Genomic DNA, 20,642 nt, shown 5'->3' with positions numbered 1-20,642 from the left:
AGTAATTTAAGAGAGTATGATGTTATATATTCTCATCTTTATGCAAAAGAGAGAGAAACCCTGTAAACATTGGTGCTACTTTTGTGCAGAAATAGAATTAGTTGAAGTTGACATCCTCCAACCTAAAATTCAATTGATCTTTAGCACTGAGGAAATTCTTCATGGCTGTGGACCGTTAAATATAGTTTTTCCTCTTCAGTTTAACATCTGTTATAGAAGAGCCATGAAGTGTATTAATCAAGGAAAGCTAGTAGAATTTGTTAAAGATTTATCTTCAATTGTGGAACCACTAATAAATAGGCTTAATAGTTAAAAATGATTTATCAAATAGTTAGCCCCTAGGTTATTTTACATGAATGGGTACGTATCTTTGAAGTGTCATAATTAACCACTCTTGTATGTGTCTAAATGTCAGATTTAACAAATCTTGAAATCCAAGGACATAGGGATACAACTACATATTCATATTTTTAATATTTTTCGTTTGTTTTCTATGGTTAAATGATATAACATATAGTTTTCAGCATGCACTTCAATGGTTTTGAAGTAATAATGCAATATAATGAAGCATTTCACTCCTTGTTTAGGTGCATGCCTAACCAGACATATTGGACACACATCTCATACCTATACCCAGATGTCATATGTGTTTGATATGGGGTTTTTCACACTTTTAGAAGAGTCCATGTAGCACAACCTGTAGGCATTATAGTAATAAAAGTCGCAATAAATTTTGATGAACAGCTAATGCACAATCGCAGGTAACAATAACAGTCATTGTGATTACAACTATGCAGCAAATATGAAACCTTCAGGCACTAATGGCGTCCAAATAACAATACTTTACCGTTTAAGCAAGGTAAAAATTGAGAAGCAAGAAAAATTGCTGATGTAAAGTAGTCTAATAACTACAAATAAAGAAATGGAATGCCTCATGGTTGTGATCAGAGCAACTTCAGAACAGGGTGCCAAATTCAAATCCTTGGAAAGAGGAGTAAATGCACATTATGACCTACAACTCTTAGAATCATCTAAGATTACCTTGAATCTTACTGATTCCTTCTTTGGTTTCTGATTTCTGATCTTTTCCATGAATTTCTTTTTCATGCGTTCTTTGCCTATCATGGAATAGGCTGGTAGTGATTGGCATTTTCCCTTCATCACTGACGTGCTTTAAGTTCCGATCTCCTAGTATTAAGAAAAGGGACAGATTGATCTATAATGTCTGGGAATCATGACTAAGCTCTTTTTATCATCATTGTTTTCACTAATTTAATAAGGGAACTGTCCACAGAAAAGATCTTAAAGTTCAAACAATAACTTAAAAATTTCAATTGTTGGATTCGTTGCCATAAGCTTAAAATTCTCTCTCTCCCTCTCTCTTTCTCTCTTAATGAGAGCTGTGCCGTTGAGGCCTCCTCCCTTTTTTTTTTTGATTGTTGTTATTTTCTTATAGGATAACAGTAAGTTCATTGTTCTAATGTTACCAGATTTCTAAAACCTGGATGTAACATCCAAGTGGTAATTTTGAAAGCCAAACATTGTTGTCTGACTACTGTATAGATGATGTGGTAATGTTACGTAACTTTATTTGTAAATAAAATTTTTGCTTGCAGATGTTCTCTTTAATCGTTGAGTCTTTTTCTTGGTGCTCCATGTTGGTTATGATTGGTACGGAAACTAAAGCCTACATCAGAGAGTCCCGGTGGTATGTCCGGTTTGGAGTAATATATGTTCTGGTGGGGAACAGTGTGATTCTTAATCTTATTCTTTCAGTGGACTTCTCCACTAGGTCAGTTTTTCTAATATTGACTGTGTCAAGTACTTATCTTGAAATACAGCACTCTTACCCCTTTCAACTTTTTGATGTTTGTATGTGTTGGTGTACCATGTCTCTCTTGAAAGATGATGATTTTTTATTCTAAAATTGATCTTGTGCTTGGGTTGAACAATGAGTAGGGCTAAATTGAGGACAATAGCAAGAAGCATAATTGGATCTCTATATCACACTTTACCATTTAATTTTCTTCTTATTTTTATTTAAAAAAAAAAAAAAACTGATTTTGCATTTAGTTTGTCTCAAGACTATCAACCACATAAAGAAGTGATTATTCCTTTTGAATTGTTCATTATATGCTTGGGAGCTGCCCTGATGAACATGTTGACTGACAAAAATACATGTAACTTGAGTGGAGCCTTTTTTTATATATAGTGATGGGTAAGACATACTCATAGTTGAATTTACTTGTGCAGATTTGTACTGTTTTTGTACATCAGCAAGCTTTTCTGCCAGGTTTGTTGTTTGTATTATCTCTTTCAATCTGGTTAGGCTCATGGGATTCATTATAACTTGCTAGTTGCTATACATGTTCTCCAGCGGACTATGTTTTTTGTTTTTCTTTCTTTGATAAATTCCAGTGGACTATGTTCCATGGTTTAAACTTACTTTTTTCGGAATGGCCCAGATATTGGCCGCACTGTGTCGGATGCATGAATCTATGGGTCTAAGCCAGGCTCAGTTCTACGAATTCATGAGGTTGAGACCAGCTTAATCGGGATTAAATTGAACAACTACTGGTTCTATAGTTAAATTTGCAAAGGAAAATTTACAAGTACAAGAGCTCTTCGTAATTTGGGCATAATTAATAGCTTTACTTGCTTTGTTAATACTGACATGCGAGTCCCAAGCATGACTAAACATGATCATAATTACATGGAATTTTGGTTTCATGATGTTAGTGTCCGGAAATTGATTTGTCTGTTCTCTGCTAAAAAGATATAAGAGATGGGTTTAGATGATATTCCTGATATTGGTCCATGAGCAACATGGTCCAATATCTGTTAGAAACTGTAAGATCCAACTTCAATAGGCTGATGCCCTGCCATTTGATGAATTATAATGATACAAACTTAAAGAGTTGGCTAAGGTTTTAAACCAGTGGTTTTATACTTTAGTCCGTTTAGAGGACATCAGGCACAAGTATGTAATTATTCTTCTGAATCTTCTGGTGTAGGTTCTGTTTGGAGTACTTCTTCTTGTTTACTTTCCTCATTTGAATCCTTATCCCGGGTACATCCCAGTGACGACTGATTTGCTTGACGACACTCAATACGAATCACTTCTTGGAGGAGAGAATATATGTCCAGAGAGGCATGCCAATATGTTTTCCAGTAAGTTGTTATTGTATTCAATAATACCAGAATCTTTAAACGACTTGAGAGTTGTTCTAGGATAAAGAAAATCTCTTCTGCATGTTTGTTTACCGAGAACATGTACCTTGGGTGATCAATTTGTTCCTACTTTTACGCATATTTAGTCCACTTGTAATTTTATTGATCACATAGAGAAAAGCAGTAGATGAGGTGGTAGTGAATTCGAGCATGCCCTTTCTTCAAATGGGAAGATGGATGTTCTAGATGGTATAGGATTGGTTTCCACTCATGAATACACTGCTTTTTACCATGATACCAACACCATTTTTACCTTCTTTTCGGTAATTTAAATGAATCCGTTAAAGTACTGTTGAAGTGCTGAGCTTCATGCTGATAATTTGGTGGATTGTCCTATGGTAGGGATCTATTTTGGGTGGATCACTCCTCTCATGCAGCAAGGCTTTAAAAGACCCATCACTGAAAAGGATGTCTGGAAGTTAGACACGTGGGATCAGACTGAGACATTGAATACAAAGTCCGCCTTATTTTCTCTATGTTTATTTTTGAATAATGATAATTTGGCCGTATATCATGTAATTAGTTTTGATTTGTGTAGGTTCCAGAAATGTTGGGCTGAAGAATCTCAAAGGTCCAAACCATGGATTTTACGTGCTTTAAATTGTAGCCTTGGAGGAAGGTATAGATTGATTAAAAAAAAAAAAAAAAAAGAAAAAAAAAAAAGGGTCACAATAATTTCCTTTGTCTTTTCTATTTTAACAAAATAATTAAACTTTCTGATGATGATTATGTGTTATGCCACTATATATGCGCGTTACAACTCACCCCTTTCTTCTAAATGTTTTCTGCAGGTTTTGGTATGGAGGCATTTTCAAAGTAATGAGCTCATGTCCTTAACTCCGTCTTTGGATGTTAGTTTGTTTAGAACACTTTAGAAAAAAAGAAAAACAGGATCCACATGCAGAACTGTTTGATCTCTTTTGGGGTTTTGTTGTTTATGTTTTAATAAACTGTGATCCTTACAACAGGCATTATTGTGATATGCAAGCTGTGTTAGCTGATTTCCATGTGAAAATTTCGTTTGCCCTTCATATTACATGCTTTTTTATTGTTTAAATAAATTGGAGTCACTTTTCCACGCGTGGAAGCGCTGCATTATGAATTAGTTGGTGTTCTTACTTTGTACAAAAGGTTTTAGTGCAAATGGATATCCACACACACACACATATATATACCAAGTGAACAATTTCTTTGTTCTGTTAATGCTTTTATGAATGCTACTCGTGGACATTTCTATCATAGATAACATATGTTGTATCCATGTAGCATTTATATGTTATTCTCAATGTTTGATTATCAATTGTCACTGTGCTATCCTTTCTAACATCAAAGAATTCATTATTTAGTTAATCTTACGTAAATATCTTTTGTTCTAAGTGTATTATTTACATTTTTCTGGTTATTCATGTGTATTTTAATGTTCAAAACTTTTTACTACAATTTGCTCTTTGAATTTCCTGAGATACTAGCCTCACATGCATTGCATTAGAGGGACTGATTTCTTTTGTTAACCATTATGGCTTGATTGCAATTTATTTTTCTTCAGTGCAGATGCCCTTCAAAATTTTGTCAAACATGGAATTAAATTCAGGCAATTTGCTGTTTGTTATCTTCATAGTTTACAAATATAATAAAACACCCCATACTTTATATCAAATCGTTTGAATTCTTGTTGGAAAGGAGAATCTAATTTTCCAAGGATATGCAGCTTCATATTGTGTAGATAGTACAATAGTTTATTTATTATTATTTGATAGGTTCTGAGGATATTTTTAGAATGCAATGGGAAATTATTCCTGGTTACAAAATACGATTTTGAAGTTGTGATGGCTAAAATTGTGATCACTTTTATGCTTGATAACTGCTATTGAATTTACCAATGCCTTCTTGATTATCTTCTAGATTTTCAACGATCTTTCCCAGTTCGTGGGGCCAGTTTTGTTAAACCATCTCTTACAGGTTAATTCCTATCTTTCACTTGCTTTGTTTGTTAGATGATGCATCCCATTTTTGTTCCATTTTTATCCAATGCTGTAAAGGGCCTCTGACTTGTATCTGCATTTAGCTAACCGACATTTTCCTGCTAAATGGAAATAGTTACATCTCTCTTCTTGACTTGGCATTCATAAACATTATGCAAAAACACCAGAAATATTCATACTTTGTTATTATTATTCTATCATCTAAGTCCACAATTATAAACAGTTACGTATAGGGAAAAAAAGCTTGAGTTTAGAAATTTAGACATAAGCAATTATAATATGTATTATTCAGATAAGACTCATGACACTTGTTCTTGATGGACCTATTTAGCTGCCACACGTCAATGTACCAATTTACAGAACTTCTCGTCAGAATTTTTTAGCAAATGTTTTTCCATAGCCTCATTTTTTTTGATAAGTAAATTCCATAGCCTTATATTTATGCATCAAATGTATAACTTTTAGTCTGCAAATTTTCAGCCTAACCTTGTCGGCAGTGTATAGCCATATATCAACAGATCAATGCATAGTTTTTTACACTACTAACAAGAACAACAAAAGACGTTCTTCTTAGTTTTGTTCTCTCATATCAAGTGTAAATGGAATAAAAATTCAGAAAATATAGAAGAATCAAAAGGGGCTTATTATTATTATTATTTTCTTTTTTTTTTTTGGTTTTAATTTGCAGTAACTAAAAAATGCTTTATTTTAGGACCGGTTATTTAGCTTCTCTCTCTCTGTATAAAAAAAAAAAACTGTTATTTATTTGCCACCAAAAAAATTGCTCAAACCACCTCATTAACAAATAAAACAACTAAAAGTGACAGCAACATTTGATATGCTTGATTAACTTGGTTATCTAACTGTTTTAGTAGATGTTTTATCAAAGGTACAGATTATAGATATTACAAGACCTCTCATCAAGGAACTCTTTTGTTAACAAATATATCTTCTTATTTTTTTTCCCTCTTCAATTGTTGGATAGCGTAGTTGCACAGCTGATGTCCTTGGATTAGAAAATTTGTGATATAGTAACTATTATTTTTTTTCTGTCTTTCTTGCCACATTGTACTGCTTACAGTCCATGGAAAGAGGTGATCCAGTATGGATTGGTTACATTTATGCCTTCTCAATTTTTGTTGGAGTGGTATGATTCCAGTCCTTTATATTTTAAATGTTTATTTCTGTTAAAGAAACTACATAGCATATTATTTTCTTTTATTTCTTTTTGTTATACAATAAGTTTCCTTCTCTCAGTATTCTTTTCTTTTCTATTTTGTTTTTCTCCTTTGGTTGATATAAGGTTCTCTGTGATCACCAACAGACAAGAAACATATTTCTCTATGGGTGCCGAATGATCAGGGAACATTGAACCTTATTTGAGGTTCTAAATCACATGGAAATAATATTTGAATAGTAGCCAAACAAAATTGTCATTTTCATTTTGGGTGCATTCCATTTAATATCACCAGCAATTGTTTATAATAGATGTCTGCTGTGTATGTTTATATGCACATCTGTATGTGCGCTTGTGTATGAGAATATTTCTGTCGACTTGAGTATGGAAGTAGGAGTTGATCTTTTATTTTTATTTTCTGGGGAGGGTTACCATTATCAAGATACATATCATATATAATGTAAGTGGACCCTAAATCCCTCCCATCCATGGGGAGGGGAAAAGGAGGTGGGGATTGGTATCTAGAGTTTTAATTGTACTAATTTTTATATAAGCCAAAAAAGGACAAATCAGTTATTTGTCAGTGGAAGTAATAGATACTTGATGTCATGGCCTAATTCGAAATTTAAAAAAGAAATATTGGGTAGTTTTTGTCAAATCAGGGTGATAGTTGGCAAAATCTAATAGCTTGCAGAGTTTTTTGCATCTTGTCCTTAAAAGTATGCTCTAGATACGACCACCCATCCTTTTATAGCCCAAAGCTTTTTGGAGAAGCCATTTACGCGTGAAACCCCAAAAGAAATGATTTTTTTTGGCACCCAAAGAATTTAAGAGATCTCAAAATATGCAACTTTAGGCTTAGCTGGACATATTTAAGATATGCCTAGCAGGCTAGCACGTCTTCAGGATTGTTCAAGAGTCATCAGTATGCTACATGTATCTGAGATAGAAGCGACTCAAAAATTTCCATCCTATTAGTGAAACTTTTTCACAAATAGATGATCCACAAATAGATAAGTGAACTTCCGTCCATTGCTAATTTAAACTTGTAAAGTTTATTAAATGTCAACCTATAGCTTTTCTGATGTGTCAGTGACGCTTGCCATAATGACATCAGTTAAGCTTGTGGAAATAAATCCAGCTTAAAAAGTAAGTCCCACATCTTTAGTTGAATATAAGTGTGATTCTGAAGCTCTCTATAACTAGGTTCCGACTTTCTCACCTTTTCAAAGGTTTATATCTTGCTCTATCACATGTGGCCTCAACTAAATAAATCTTTAATGTTGCACCCTTTCGTGGAGCCCCTCCCCTTGCCTTTTGTGTTGTCACCTACCCCGCTCTGTTATAGGTTTGGGTTTTATCTTGGAAGAACATGACATTTTCCAGGTGAGGATATTACCATGGTAATTATCATTATCATTTTAGGAAACATGTCTTTAAGCATTCACAATGGTTCTGAAATCATCATCATCATCATCATATATAAAAATTGAGAAGGGAGGGGGGGGGGGGGGGGGGGGGGTGGGGGGTGGTGGGGGGTGTGGTTTGGGGGGTAACAAAGGGTGTCCCCACCTCCTTTGGGGGTAAGATGTATCCCTTGGATACCCACAATCACCCCCAGAACAACGAGTATTGATGGTCCTAGGAGTTGAACAATAAGACCTCTGGTCATGCAGAGTCCTTATGCTGATTCAACTATCCTATGATCATTATCATCATCATCCTTGCCTTTATTCCATAAATCTAGGGCAATAGTTTACTCGTACTAGTTAAGTTGCCAAAAGCTGTATTGATTTCTGGGAGATACGCCCTTAAAGTGAGTTGGACATATTCATGAAGCAGCACACATGCCATGAAATGCGAAAGGGTAGCTCCATTAACTTATACATTTTTTTGTCTACAAGAATGCTATAGCCTTCAATCTTTATTAATCTTATTTAAATTAGTATTATATCCTAATTTCTATTAATTTTAATTTATTTAACCATTGTACCAGGCATTGCCTCTTCCAGCACAAAGTGCTACGGCTATTGCTTATTACCAGAAAGAGAGAGAGGGGGGAGAGAGAGAGAAGAAAAAGTAATAAAAAATGCCCTTGGTACTTTAGGCATTGAATATGCTGTTGTTTTTTTTAAGCATTCTCTTCTAGTGTATTTATATTCAGATTATGACTGATAATGCAAGCTGTATTTGTTGTTTTTAACCATTAAATTGACTAGATGATTTTACTTGGTCCAGTCATTTGGAGTGCTGTGTGAAGCTCAGTACTTTCAGAACGTTACGCGTGTTGGTTTCAGGCTTCGATCAACTTTGGTAAACCAATTTTTCTTCAATAATTGGTTATAGATATGTTTGGTGATTGTTCCTGTATATCATACACGTCAGTTTTGGTTGCATTTTGGAGTTACCTGATATATCACTTCTGTTGCATTGACATCGCACACTAAATTTTTCCTCTTCTTTTGGAGTTGTCCAAGTTAGGTTCTAAATAAAATTCACATGAATGCACTTTTTCCTAACATAACCAGTTAGGGGTGGTGAACTTGGATGAACCTGGTTCATTGCAGCAGTTTCTTCGATGTCCCTATAATCTGCATTGCTAGGCCCATATGACAGTTTTTCTTCAGGTTCTGAAATAACTAGACCAGATTTGTTAAGAATGTGTTACACCTGGGGTTAAAACTTTTAATTTTGAATGAAAATGGCGGCTCAATATATACTCTGAAACTATCCATAGTGGAAGAAAGGAAAGAAAAAAAGAAGAAGAATAGAACAGAAGAATAAAAGAACAGCAATATATTCTTTTCTGATTGAGGAATAAGAGCTGTTTATTCATTTGAGTGGTGTTCTTGTGAAATTCCCAAAGGGTTAGGTCTCTCTCTAGTCTTTCCCTCCTGCCATTGTATGTAGATGGGATATAACTTTCTAATGCTCTTTTAATGTTCTTGTGAAATTGATTAAACACTTCTTTTCAAAGTAAAATAAATACATAACGTGCTTTCATACTTTTCCTTTCAATATTCAGAATTGATATTGATCATGGCCATCTTGTTATGGCGGCCAAAAATCAAAGGTGCGGGTTATCTCTCTGGTTGAGGCTGCATTCATTTATTCAAGTTGAAATGTGGGAAGGGCTTACTCTCCTAACGGCTCGGCTTGGTTTAATTGATATTGATCATGCCTTTCTTGTTATACTTCAACATCAAATCAGCCTTTCTCAAAACTTTGGTTATGAGAGATTCAGACTCTTCCATATCATTTGTTACGTACAGCTGTGAACTGCAATGCTTATTTTCCTTTTTTATTTTGATATAAAATTTAATTAGTTTTGACGGTGGCGACATTGCTATAGTTAAAATTATATTCCTCTCTCGTATCCTAAATGTGTTGGCTACTTATAAATCATTAACCAAGTTAATCTATTTACTTTTATGTGTAGGTGGCTGCTATATTTCGTAAATCTTTAAGACTAACCCACAAGGGTCGCAAGAAGTTTCCATCTGGAAAGATAACAAATATGATTTCGACAGATGCTAATGCGCTTCAGGCATGCTTTTTTATTGCAATGCATACATGTGTAAACATGATGTTAATCAATGCCAAATTTAGTATGCATTTACATTATAAACATCTTGAGATCAATAGAAGTACAGTATAATGAGGAAATTTTGGAAAGATGGGAAAGTCAGTGGATGATTTCAACTCTTTTATTTGCTGCAAAATTTTATGATGTCATCAATTTCATCTGATTATTGTTGAAGAGTATAAATAAGCAAGATTTACTTTGTCAAAACTGTCCATTAAACTTCAGTATCTGTTCGAACAGAATAAGAGAACAAGATTCTCGAGTGACGACATGGTTTAGGAAATTCATGTATGAAATATGAAATTCTCTTCTAAAAATGTGTTCCCAGACAAAGTGCTGCTCCCTTTTATGATTTAGAAGCTTCATGAAAAGTTTATAGAAAGTCTTGTATGGGAACTGGCAAAGGACACGTTAATGCCCTAACGCCACCCCAAAAGATAAGATTCAATGCTAAAAGAGCCAAAATACCAAAAACGCCCAGGAATGGGTTTGTTTGCCAAGATATGGCTCCAATATACAAAATGACACAAATTACACAGCATCCCGAACTAAAATTGTTAATTAGAACACCCAAAGCACTATCCTGACTCTGATATAACATTCACCTTTTTTTTTTTTTTTTTTGGGTGTGTGCGCATATTCACTTACCTTAGCATCAAATTAGAAAATTTTAAAAATTGTTGCCTTACAGTGATATTTTTGATATCCAGGCATCATATATGTTTCAACAATCAATTTATCTAGCCAGTCTCCATTTGGATTCAAGTTCAATTGGCAAGAGAATCTAATCAAAACTTGTGTCAATATTCTAAATATTTTTTCCCCAAAACAATGCTACACCACGAAAACCTTTTTTCCCCAAAACATTGCTACACCACGAAAACCTAAGTATAATGAAGATGAGCTGATATAATTCTTCAATTATAGAGATTAGTGATAATCAGGGGCAAGTGATTCTTTTCCACATATCTATATTTTGTTTGAAACTGATATCAATACCAACCCAATCTCCATACCCTAGTTTTTCATAATTGCTTGAATTTTAATTATAAACTAAATTTGTCCCTACTTTTTTCAGCAAATATGCCAACAACTTCATAATTTATGGTCGGCTCCGTTTCGTATCATCATTGGAATGGCTCTCCTTTACCAGCAATTAGGCATTGCTTCTCTTCTTGGTTCCCTAATGCTATTTCTTATGTTCCCCTTACAGGTAAATGAAGGTTTTCCTGGTTTTTTTTTTTTTTAATGTTTGGTCTTGCATTAGTAATATAATGCATGCAGTTACCTTACCCAAAAAATAATAATAATAATTGCATTCAGTGATATTTTTCTTTGCCCTTTGATCTTATTAGTGATTTCATATCTTTTGTTTCATATTATCTTGGGGTGGCAGACATTTATCATAAGCAAAATGCGGAAACTGTCCAAGGAAGGATTACAACATACTGATAAAAGAGTTGGTCTAGTGAATGAAATTTTAGCTGCCATGGACACTGTGAAGTATTTGTTCAATCTTACAAGTTCTGTTGTTGAGATCTGATACATTTTAGGGCAGCTGATGGTGGTAGTTTTGACTTTGTGCTAAATAAATGTCAGATGTTATGCTTGGGAGAAGAGTTTTCAATCTAAAGTTCAAAGCATGCGAAGTGATGAACTGTCATGGTTTCGAAAAGCACAGTTACTGGCAGCGGTATGACACACATCATAATTCTGAAAAACATTTTCTTAGACCTATTGATTTCACAAAAACCAGAAAGGAAAATGTGAGGTATTTGTGAAAAATATAAAATATGATAGTATAATTGCTCTATTGTTGTATTTTCTGCCACATACTAGAACAATACTGTTAACTACTATCTACTCCAAAAGCTTAAGCACGCCCTCTCACGCGTGGCCTTCGTTTTTGGTCCTGCACGTGTTTTTCAATTTTCAATTAGGGTGATGATGAGGTTTGAACTCAAGATCTTTGGCTCTGATACCATGTTAACTACCATCTACTCCAAAAGCTTAAGCTGTTGGAGAGGGTGCAACTTTAATATTTATATCCTTCAACAAATACATTTGTCAGATATGCCACCATGTTTTCTGTTATGAATTCTGTTTTAGAAATATAATGAGGTCTCAACCTTTATTCACTTTAAATGAACAGTTAGGGTCACCTCTTCTGAAGTGGCAGTGGTCAAATTTTTTTTTTATTTTTTTATTTCATTTTTTAACCATGGTGTGTTTGAGTGAAAATGATTTTTGACATGAACATATAAATTCTTTGGTATGCCTATTGTTATTTCTGAAGCTTTTGTGCTATGAAGCATCTCCAGATTGCATATGCAGCTATACTGGCACAAAACCCGCTTGCATATCCAGTTCCATGCTATCTTATATTGCTAAAACTGATTTAACTTTAAGCAAAATACGTGCTATGTGTTAACAACCATCTACTATAAAAGCTTCAGCTATTAGAGAGGGTGTAACTTTAATATTTAAATCCTTTGACACGGCCCTCAAGTGTGGCCTTCTTTTGGTCCAACATGTGTTTCAATTTTAATTATTAGGGTGACTGTGAGGTTTGAACTTTGAACACAGGACCTGCCTGCTCTATTACCATGTTAACAACCATCTACTCTAAAAGCTTTAACAATACACATGCTACATAATCTGGTTTGTCTGTTGTGCACATTGTTGTTCTAACTGGTTGACCAAGTAACATTGACTTTTTCCACTATAGATGTAAAGAAATAAAAATCATGACCCAATACTTCTTTTTTCTAAGCAATTATTTCGAGTCTCTCTGGGGTTTCCTGATACGCATGGTTTGCAGTGACATTAAAGTGGTCCTTGCTCAAATGAGATGGGGAATCCTTTTGTAACATGTAACTAATTTTAATGAGTCAATTTGAATTGAGTGAATGTAATACAAGATTGTGTCTATCATTTTCATCATCTGTCAATGAGTTGGCTTGCTATATGCTATTTGTTGACCATGAGTTATTTACAACTCTATGATGTGATTAATGTTGAAAGTGAAACATGTATGCTGATAATGGACTAAACTATTTTTGCTTTATTGTTTCTTGTTTTGTTGTCTTGCTTTACAGTGTAACAGTTTTATACTAAATAGCATCCCAGTTCTCGTGGCGGTGATATCATTTGGGATGTTCACTTTGCTTGGTGGGGAACTGACACCTTCAAAAGCTTTTACATCACTTTCTGTGTTCGCAGTGCTACGGTTTCCTTTAAACATGTTACCGAATTTAATTACTCAGGTTCTGTCTTCGTCACCTTGGCTATAGTGTCTTCACTTGCATGAATGATTTTTATTTTGAATCTAGAATTGGTATGCTATAGGTTACTACTCTCTCCATTCCAAAATAAATGTCCCTTGTAGGTATTCGAACTTTTTAAGTGGACATGCATTTAATGCATACCCCTTTGAAATTTGGAAACTGATCCTTTAAAACATAGAATATTAAATTGTTAATTTTGGAATTTAAAGGCGAATATGTTAATGCGATTAGCAAAATAGTATTCCGCTTTTCTCCTTTTGTATACTTGAATCAAGTTATACCATCAAGATCCAACAACTCTAAAAGTTCAAGTCGTTACGAGCTAGAGTGGGGTGCAACAATATATTTCAACACTTCCTCTAACACGTGGCCTCTAATGAATGGGTTATCCATGTGAACATTATATATTATGGAGAGTTGGTTGTATTTAACATAGAACCTTCCAGCTTCAGTACTAACGTCCGATTACTCTAAAAGCTTAAAATAGTATATGCTCCAGTGGGTTCTGCTTACCCATTGACAAAGAAACAGATCTATTTAGTATATTTATAAGTTTTCAGGTTTTGTAGAAACTGACCCATCTGACGTTTTTGAAGAAAGATACTCGACGGGCTTAATATTAAATACCAAAATATTTTTTAAAGTTTACAAAGTAGAAAAGATGCTAATGCTTAGCAATTAGTTAGTCACCTACTTTCTTTTTCTTTTCTTTTTTCACGCTTCCTTTTTTTTTTTTTTTTTTTTTTTTTGTTTTCTCTCTATTTTTTCGGTGTGATGCATTACCGATGCCCAATGCTATAACCTAACACTTATAATATATATATATGTGTGGCTAACCATAGAGGAAAGGAACATGCCTAAAAAGATGTCAGAAAACTCAAAATCAAGTTTCTGTCGTTTGTGTGTAGATGTGGCTTGAGAAGATATTGCCATCTTGAAAGGGATTATATATTGTGAAGGCAGTATAATCTCCTTGATAGAAATAAATTTCCAAAGCTAGTGGCTCAGTTATGTCTTTCCTTTTGCATTTCCACAATTCATCGCTAGAATGCTTGAAAAACTACTGGGGGATTTTCTTCCAGCAAGTTCAAATCATAATCAGAAGAAACTCTTGATCAACTATATGCTGGAATGCTCAATCCCAAAGGTAGACGTCCTTATTTTCCTTTAATGTAATCCGGCTGGGGAGATGGTTGCGTGAACTTGGAAACTGATATAGGGTTAAGTTAATAGGGAATTTTGATGTACGGTGAATTATGTGAGGGGGAAATAACTTTAAGATTGAGTGTGGCGGATATCTTGAATCATTTTAGAAGGAATATTAAGTTGAAGCAAATAATAGGATTTGTAATGAACCAACGGGCCAGTGGCCTAGCGGTATCAGCCTCTTACTTCCCGAAAGGAAGTCAGGGGTTCAAGTTTCAGAAGAGACAAGTGTGTGTGAGTACCAACTTGGAAAAAAAAAAAAAAAAAAAAAAAAGGATTTGTAATGACATGTGAAGCAAAAATAGGCCTTCATAATTTGAAAGAGTGGCCTGTTCCACATTAAAGGTATTTTAGGGGAAGGAAAAAACAAAAATTAGCATGGTTAGGGTTACTAAAAAAAGGTAAAAATAATACGTGGTTTGACATAAGCTATAACCTTAAATAGAGCAGAATGAAAAAAAAATAGATTTCACCAAGCAATTGGGAAAATGTTTTGTTGAGTCGATTATAATTTGAATGTCCATTTTTGTTCTTTGAACTAATTATAAATCCAATTAGGAAATTCTAATTACTTCCCAAGAATAATAGATCTCTCTCACATTTTTGGAGTGTGAACAAATTAAAAGGTCATATTGAATTTCAAGGAAAATTCTGGGCATTTTCATTGAACTTGGAGAACCATATACTGTCTTAGAGGAGAAGTTGAATATCATCTCAACAGGTGTCTGAAAAATAAATAAATAAATAAAGCATCCACTATGTCCCCCACCCCCCCCTCCTCTTAATATTTAGCCTTCTATGCATCCACCAACATTTTACACATTATTAGGGTAGTAAGTATATATCTCCTTCAGGCATCAGTGTCATTGGTTATGTAGGGGTTATGTTACATGGACTCTTCAAAAGAAGAGCTTGAATGCCACATTCATTGCTCTCATTCCAAAAAAGGGGGGGCATTGGATGATAGGGATTTTCGCCCTATTAGTTTGGTGGGGTGTATCTACAACTTGATTGCCAAGGTCCTTGCTTCAAGGTTGAGGAAAGTTTTGGATGGCATCATTTCGGACTCTCAGAATGCTTTTATGGGAGGCCGTCAAATTTTGGATTCAGTCCTTTTTGCCAGTGAGTGTGTGGATTCCAGGTTTCGTAGTGGGGTCCCGGGAGTTTTATGTAAGTTAGACATTGAGAAGGCGTATAACCATGTGAGTTGGAGCTTCCTTCTTTACCTGATGGAGAGGATGGGGTTTGGTGATAGGTGGAGGAGATGGATTCACTTTTGTATATCCAGTTCTCGCCTTTCGATTCTTGTGAATGGACCTCATACCGGTTTTTTCACTAGCTCGAGGGACTTGAGATAGGGGGATCCACTCTCCCCCTTTTTGTTTCTGTTTGTGATGGAGGCCCTTAGTAGATTGATGAGAAGGGTTGTTGAGTTGGGTTTTTTGAGAGGCTTTCGGGTAGGCAGGGATGCTGATTCCCAGTTAGAGATCTCACATTTGATGTTTGCAGATGACACTTTAGTTCTTTGTGATGCAAATGTGTCCCAGTTTAGAAAGCTGAGATGCGTTCTGATTTAGTTCCAAGTTGTCTCCGGCCTTAAGGTGAATGTTAGAAAGAGTGTTTTGGTGCCGGTGGGGGAGGTCCTTGAGATTGAGACTTTTGCTGACATTCTTGGTTGTCGTACTGGCTCGTTTCCCATCTCTTACTTAGGTTTGCCTCTGGGAGCTCCTTCGAGGTGTATGGAGGTTTGGGACCCAGTGGTGGATAGGTTTGAGAAGAGGTTGGCGGGTTGGAGGAAGCAGTATCTCTCCAAGGGAGGCCGGGTCACTCTGATTAAGAGCACTTTTTCATGCCTTCCCACTTATTTTATCTCTCTTTTTAAGATTTCCTCTTCAGTTGCTAAAAGGATTGAGAGATTGCAGCGAAATTTTCTGTGGGGGGGTAGAGGAGAAGAGTTCAAGTTTCATCTAGTTCGTTGAATGGAGGTTTGGGTCTTCGAAGACTGGTGCCTTTTAATAAGGCCCTCCTTGGGAAATGGTTGTGGAGGTTTGGTGTGGAGAGACACTGGCTTTGGAGGAGGGTCGTGGTGAGTCGATTTAGGGAGATGAGAAGAGGGTGGAGTTCTCTGGAAGTGCGGGGTCCTCGGGGGTGGGGGTTTGGAATTTTATTCGGAAGGGGTGGGATGACTTTTCCAAACATGTTCGGTTTCGACTCAGGGATGGGAGGAAGATTAGTTTTTAGGAGGATGTTTAGTGTGGGGATGTTCCTTTCTCTCTCGCTTTTCCTCAGCTTTTCAGGATTGCTTCGGATAGGCAGGCCATGGTGGTTAAATCTTATCATCTTGATAGTGGGAGACTGGTTTGGGATGTTCGATTCAGGCGATTGTTTCAGGACTGGGATATTGAGGAGTTCATTCGTTTCTTGGAGTTGTTGTATTGCCAGAGGATTGTGGTTGAGGATTCTGACAGTTGGACTTGGGCTGCTAACTCTCAAGGGCGTTTTGAGGTGAGGACTTTTTTCAGGTGTCTCTCGGATGATCCTAGAGCTCGCTTTCCTTGGAAATCTGTTTGGCGCTCAAAGGCTCCTCTTAAGGTGGCTTTCTTTGCGTGGACCTCTGTTCTGGGAAGGATCTTAATCGAGGATAACTTGAGAAGGAGAAACCAAGTGGTGGTCAATCGTTGCTATATGTGTCTTCGTGATGAGGAAACAGTGAATCACCTTCTCATTCATTGCACCATGGCTAGAGAATGTTGGGATTTGATGATTGGTTTGTTTGGGCTTCTCTGGGTTATGCCTGGATCCGTTAGAGGGTTAATTGAGGCGTGGAGAGGTTGCCCTGTGGGGGCCCACATTCAGGATGCTTGGAGGGCTACGCCTCTCTGTGTATGGTGGTGTATTTGGCTTGAGAGGAATAGGAGATATTTTGATGGGAAGGAGATGTCGATTTCTATGCTTAAATTCTCTATTCTTTCTACTCTTTTTTGTTAGGTTTCAGGAAAAGATCATAGATCTTTAGAGGAGATTGTAGATTTTTTCCTCTCTGAAGGCTTAAAGGCCCTTTGTGGTCTTGTGTATTTCTCTTGGGTTCCGCTCCCCTTTTGATCGCTTTTATACAATTTTACTTATCAAAAAAAAAAAAAAAAAAAAAAGAAGTTGAAATACTCATACTAGTCACAATATTTGGACATGGATATGGGTTATGTGTCCGACACTTTTGACTGGACATGCACCTAAAAAGTATATCAATTATTCAATATCATTATTTTATTGCTTTAAAATGAATGAAATGCTTATATTGAACATTGTGTTAAATAAAGACATTATTTTATTCTAGAAAATAAAATAAAACTTAAATAATATGAATATTTAGCAGTGTCTTTGTACCCTTCAATTTGGGGATTCGAGATGTCCAATGATTGGATACATGCCCGCACAGTCCGAGTCTATGTAATATAATGTAGGGCAATCTTTGTAGTTTGTAGTTGTAATGGTTGAGGTCCTTAGGTATATTTTCTTAGAATTTGGTTCCTCAAATGGTCTCCAGGTGATAAAAGAGAGATCAATATCCTTGGATTTTTTAGGCTTTAATATAACTTAAACTGCAGCAGTATATAAAAAGGTGGAAATAGCATACTAAAAAAGGAAGTCCCCCTCTTTTGTCCCTAGCTATTCCATATTCCTAGGAATTGGTAAAATGCGCATTTTTATTTACTTTGGGAGATATCATACTTGAGCATTTTGTGGATTTTTTCCTATACAAGTCATGGCCTATTCTATCTTTGCAACATGCTAAACAAAATAAGAATTAAAAGAAGAAGAAAAGAGAGACAATGAAGTTTGTGTAATAGAAAACTAATGTTTGATGATGCATGTTTCTTTTGTCATTTTCCACCTTCCTGGTTGAAAGTTCTTAGTGAAACTATTTATTTTGCAAATTCACCAGATTATATTATTTTTCTCTTTTCTAATGTACGTGCACCATATTTCATTTGTAATTCTTTGCCTTAATTTAGTTGAACAAATTTAGTGATAATTTTCTTATTTTCGATCAAAAAATAAATACATTTCTTTGCAAATTGCTACAATACTTGAATTTTTTTTTTTTGGTTCTTTGAGATTTATTATGCTCTAGTTTGCAGGTTGTAAATGTAAATGTGTCATTGCAACGGCTGGAGGAACTATTATTAGCTGAAGAAAGAATTCTTTTACCCAATCCACCTCTCGAACCAGGGCTCCCTGCCATCTCAATCAAGGATGGATACTTCTCATGGGATCCTAAGGTGCGCATTTCGCTCTCTCTCTCTCTCTCCATCTCTCCACACAAAACAACATGTTAGCAGTATTTTTTTTAGTCCGTTTCTTTTAGTATTCACCGGGGAAAAAATGAGTTTCCTTGTTTAAAATGTAAACTTGCAATATGTTCCGCACCTTCTGTTATTACATTATATTTAAGGTAAAGTGCAATAAACCCCCTTGAACTATTGCCCTTTTGCAACCCTAAACTAAAAACTGCCCCCCCCCCCCCCCCACTTCCCCCGGGAACTATTGATTTGTTGCAATCAAGGACAAACTCATTACAAAAGACTATTATACCCTTTCTCATTTAAATTTTTATTTCTTATTAAATTATTTTTATTATTTTTCTCTTATCTAAATATTAATTATACTATCTGCGGTGCTTGGCTATCCTTACCACATATGGTCAGAATTAGAATATTTAAATTCCAATCTAGTTATTAAGGAAAAATGACTGTCGTCCTTGGAGAAAGCTTGTCATGGTAGAGATACGACCGGAGTCTACTACTCCGACCAGTCACCGGAGTCATAAACTCCGGTGAAATCCTCTGCTACTATTCCTTTTTGTGTTTTTCTTTCTCTGTTGGGTCTGTTTTGTTTGTGTTTGTTGTTCTTTTCGCCTTTTGGTATGCGTTCGTTCTTGGATGTTGCTCGGTTGCCTCGTTTGTTTCAGGGAGGAACTGCGAGATCTGCATTTACTTACAGAGTTTCTTTGATCTTTTTGGATGACGATTCTTTGGTTGGGAAATTTGATAAGGAAGTGGGTGATAGGGCTCAGATCGCGGCTTGGGCTTCTCGTGTTTGGAAGGTTTCCTCCGAAGTGGTTGTTTCACCTCTGCCGGATTCTCTGTTGCTCTTTCGATTTCCCTCTCCAACAGAGGTTTCTCGTGTGCGTCGCCGTGAATGGGGGACGGCAATTTTACGAGTTTACAAGTGGAGTTTCGGGGTGGGGTGTTCTGGAGTGATAAAGGGTATGGGGTTGAAGGTGGTGACGTTGTATAGTCTTCCTCTTCACTTATGGAGTCATGCCTTGTTTGTTACAGTCGGTGATTTATGCGGAGGGTTTATTTGGGTGGATGCGGATAAAGCTGTTGACACTGAAAGGATCCGTATCACAGTGTCGGACGGTAAGGCTTGCCCTCCTTTTGTTTTCATTCACGATTATAGGCTTTGCTTTAAAGTGGTGTTGTGGGAGCAGAAGCCTCCCGATCTTGTCCCGACGACGAATAGTTTGGAAGGAGAGGATGGTTCACACTTGCTTAAGGAATCTGATTGTTTGAGGTGGGAATCGATGGGGAGGAAGGGCCTAGCTGAGTTTCAGAGATGGAAGGAATGGAGGGATGCGCTTTGGATTCGCAATACGGAGTGCTTTCGTCGGATGTCTTCTCTGAATCGAAAGGAACGTTCGCCGGCTTTGGTTGACCGTCGCCGTCATGCTGGTGGTCGGGGTTCTTAAAGAGGGGGAGTTTCCACTGGGCTTGGCCGTCAGCTGGTTTTACAGAGGTGGGATCAAGGACGCAATCGTGGTGTGTTTCACGCGAATCAAGCCCATGGGTGGGGGAGAGCTGTCAACCAGACACGTGGTTAGCGCTCAGGAGGCGCCGTTCCAAGTGGTTTACAACTGGAACCAACCCGGTTTCAAATTTTTGGGCTTCAAAGGCTGGGGTGCATTCTGACTCTGGGCCTAATGGTGGGCAGGTGAGTAAGGGTTCTGGTGTTTCTTCTCGTGGACAATTGGTTGGGCCTTCTTTTGGTTCTTTTGATTCTGGGCCAGTGCAAATGGGTGTGGACAGTTCTCTCCCATCTTCTTGTAGACCAGTTGAAGATGTGACGGTCTATTCGGTTGCTGCTAATGGGTCTTTGGATTTGTGTCGTGG

The 20,642-nt window shown here is 36.4% G+C and overlaps 1 protein-coding gene across 1 annotated transcript in view; it reads left to right on the top strand.

Moving 5' to 3' along the window:
- LOC132313597 (ABC transporter C family member 12-like) overlaps positions 1-20,642 on the top strand; it is a 42,034-nt gene that overhangs the window by 1,672 nt on the left and 19,720 nt on the right. The window contains exons 3-17 of the mRNA XM_059812437.1: positions 1,617-1,792; positions 2,254-2,293; positions 3,015-3,171; positions 3,574-3,688; positions 3,770-3,850; positions 4,023-4,047; positions 5,134-5,190; positions 6,295-6,360; positions 8,629-8,703; positions 9,830-9,937; positions 11,055-11,189; positions 11,373-11,479; positions 11,576-11,669; positions 13,075-13,242; positions 18,609-18,749. Coding sequence (XP_059668420.1) covers positions 1,617-1,792; positions 2,254-2,293; positions 3,015-3,171; positions 3,574-3,688; positions 3,770-3,850; positions 4,023-4,047; positions 5,134-5,190; positions 6,295-6,360; positions 8,629-8,703; positions 9,830-9,937; positions 11,055-11,189; positions 11,373-11,479; positions 11,576-11,669; positions 13,075-13,242; positions 18,609-18,749 — 1,545 coding nt within the window. The remainder of the gene's footprint in view (positions 1-1,616; positions 1,793-2,253; positions 2,294-3,014; positions 3,172-3,573; positions 3,689-3,769; positions 3,851-4,022; positions 4,048-5,133; positions 5,191-6,294; positions 6,361-8,628; positions 8,704-9,829; positions 9,938-11,054; positions 11,190-11,372; positions 11,480-11,575; positions 11,670-13,074; positions 13,243-18,608; positions 18,750-20,642) is intronic.

This window comes from Cornus florida, unplaced genomic scaffold, assembly GCF_030987335.1.
Source record: "Cornus florida cultivar Cherokee Brave unplaced genomic scaffold, ASM3098733v1 CherokeeBrave_3.0.0_Hap2_Chr01, whole genome shotgun sequence".
NCBI classification, from domain to species: domain Eukaryota; kingdom Viridiplantae; phylum Streptophyta; class Magnoliopsida; order Cornales; family Cornaceae; genus Cornus; species Cornus florida.
The sequence above is the reverse complement of the archived record's forward strand: the minus strand, read 5'-3'. Positions and strand labels throughout refer to the sequence as shown.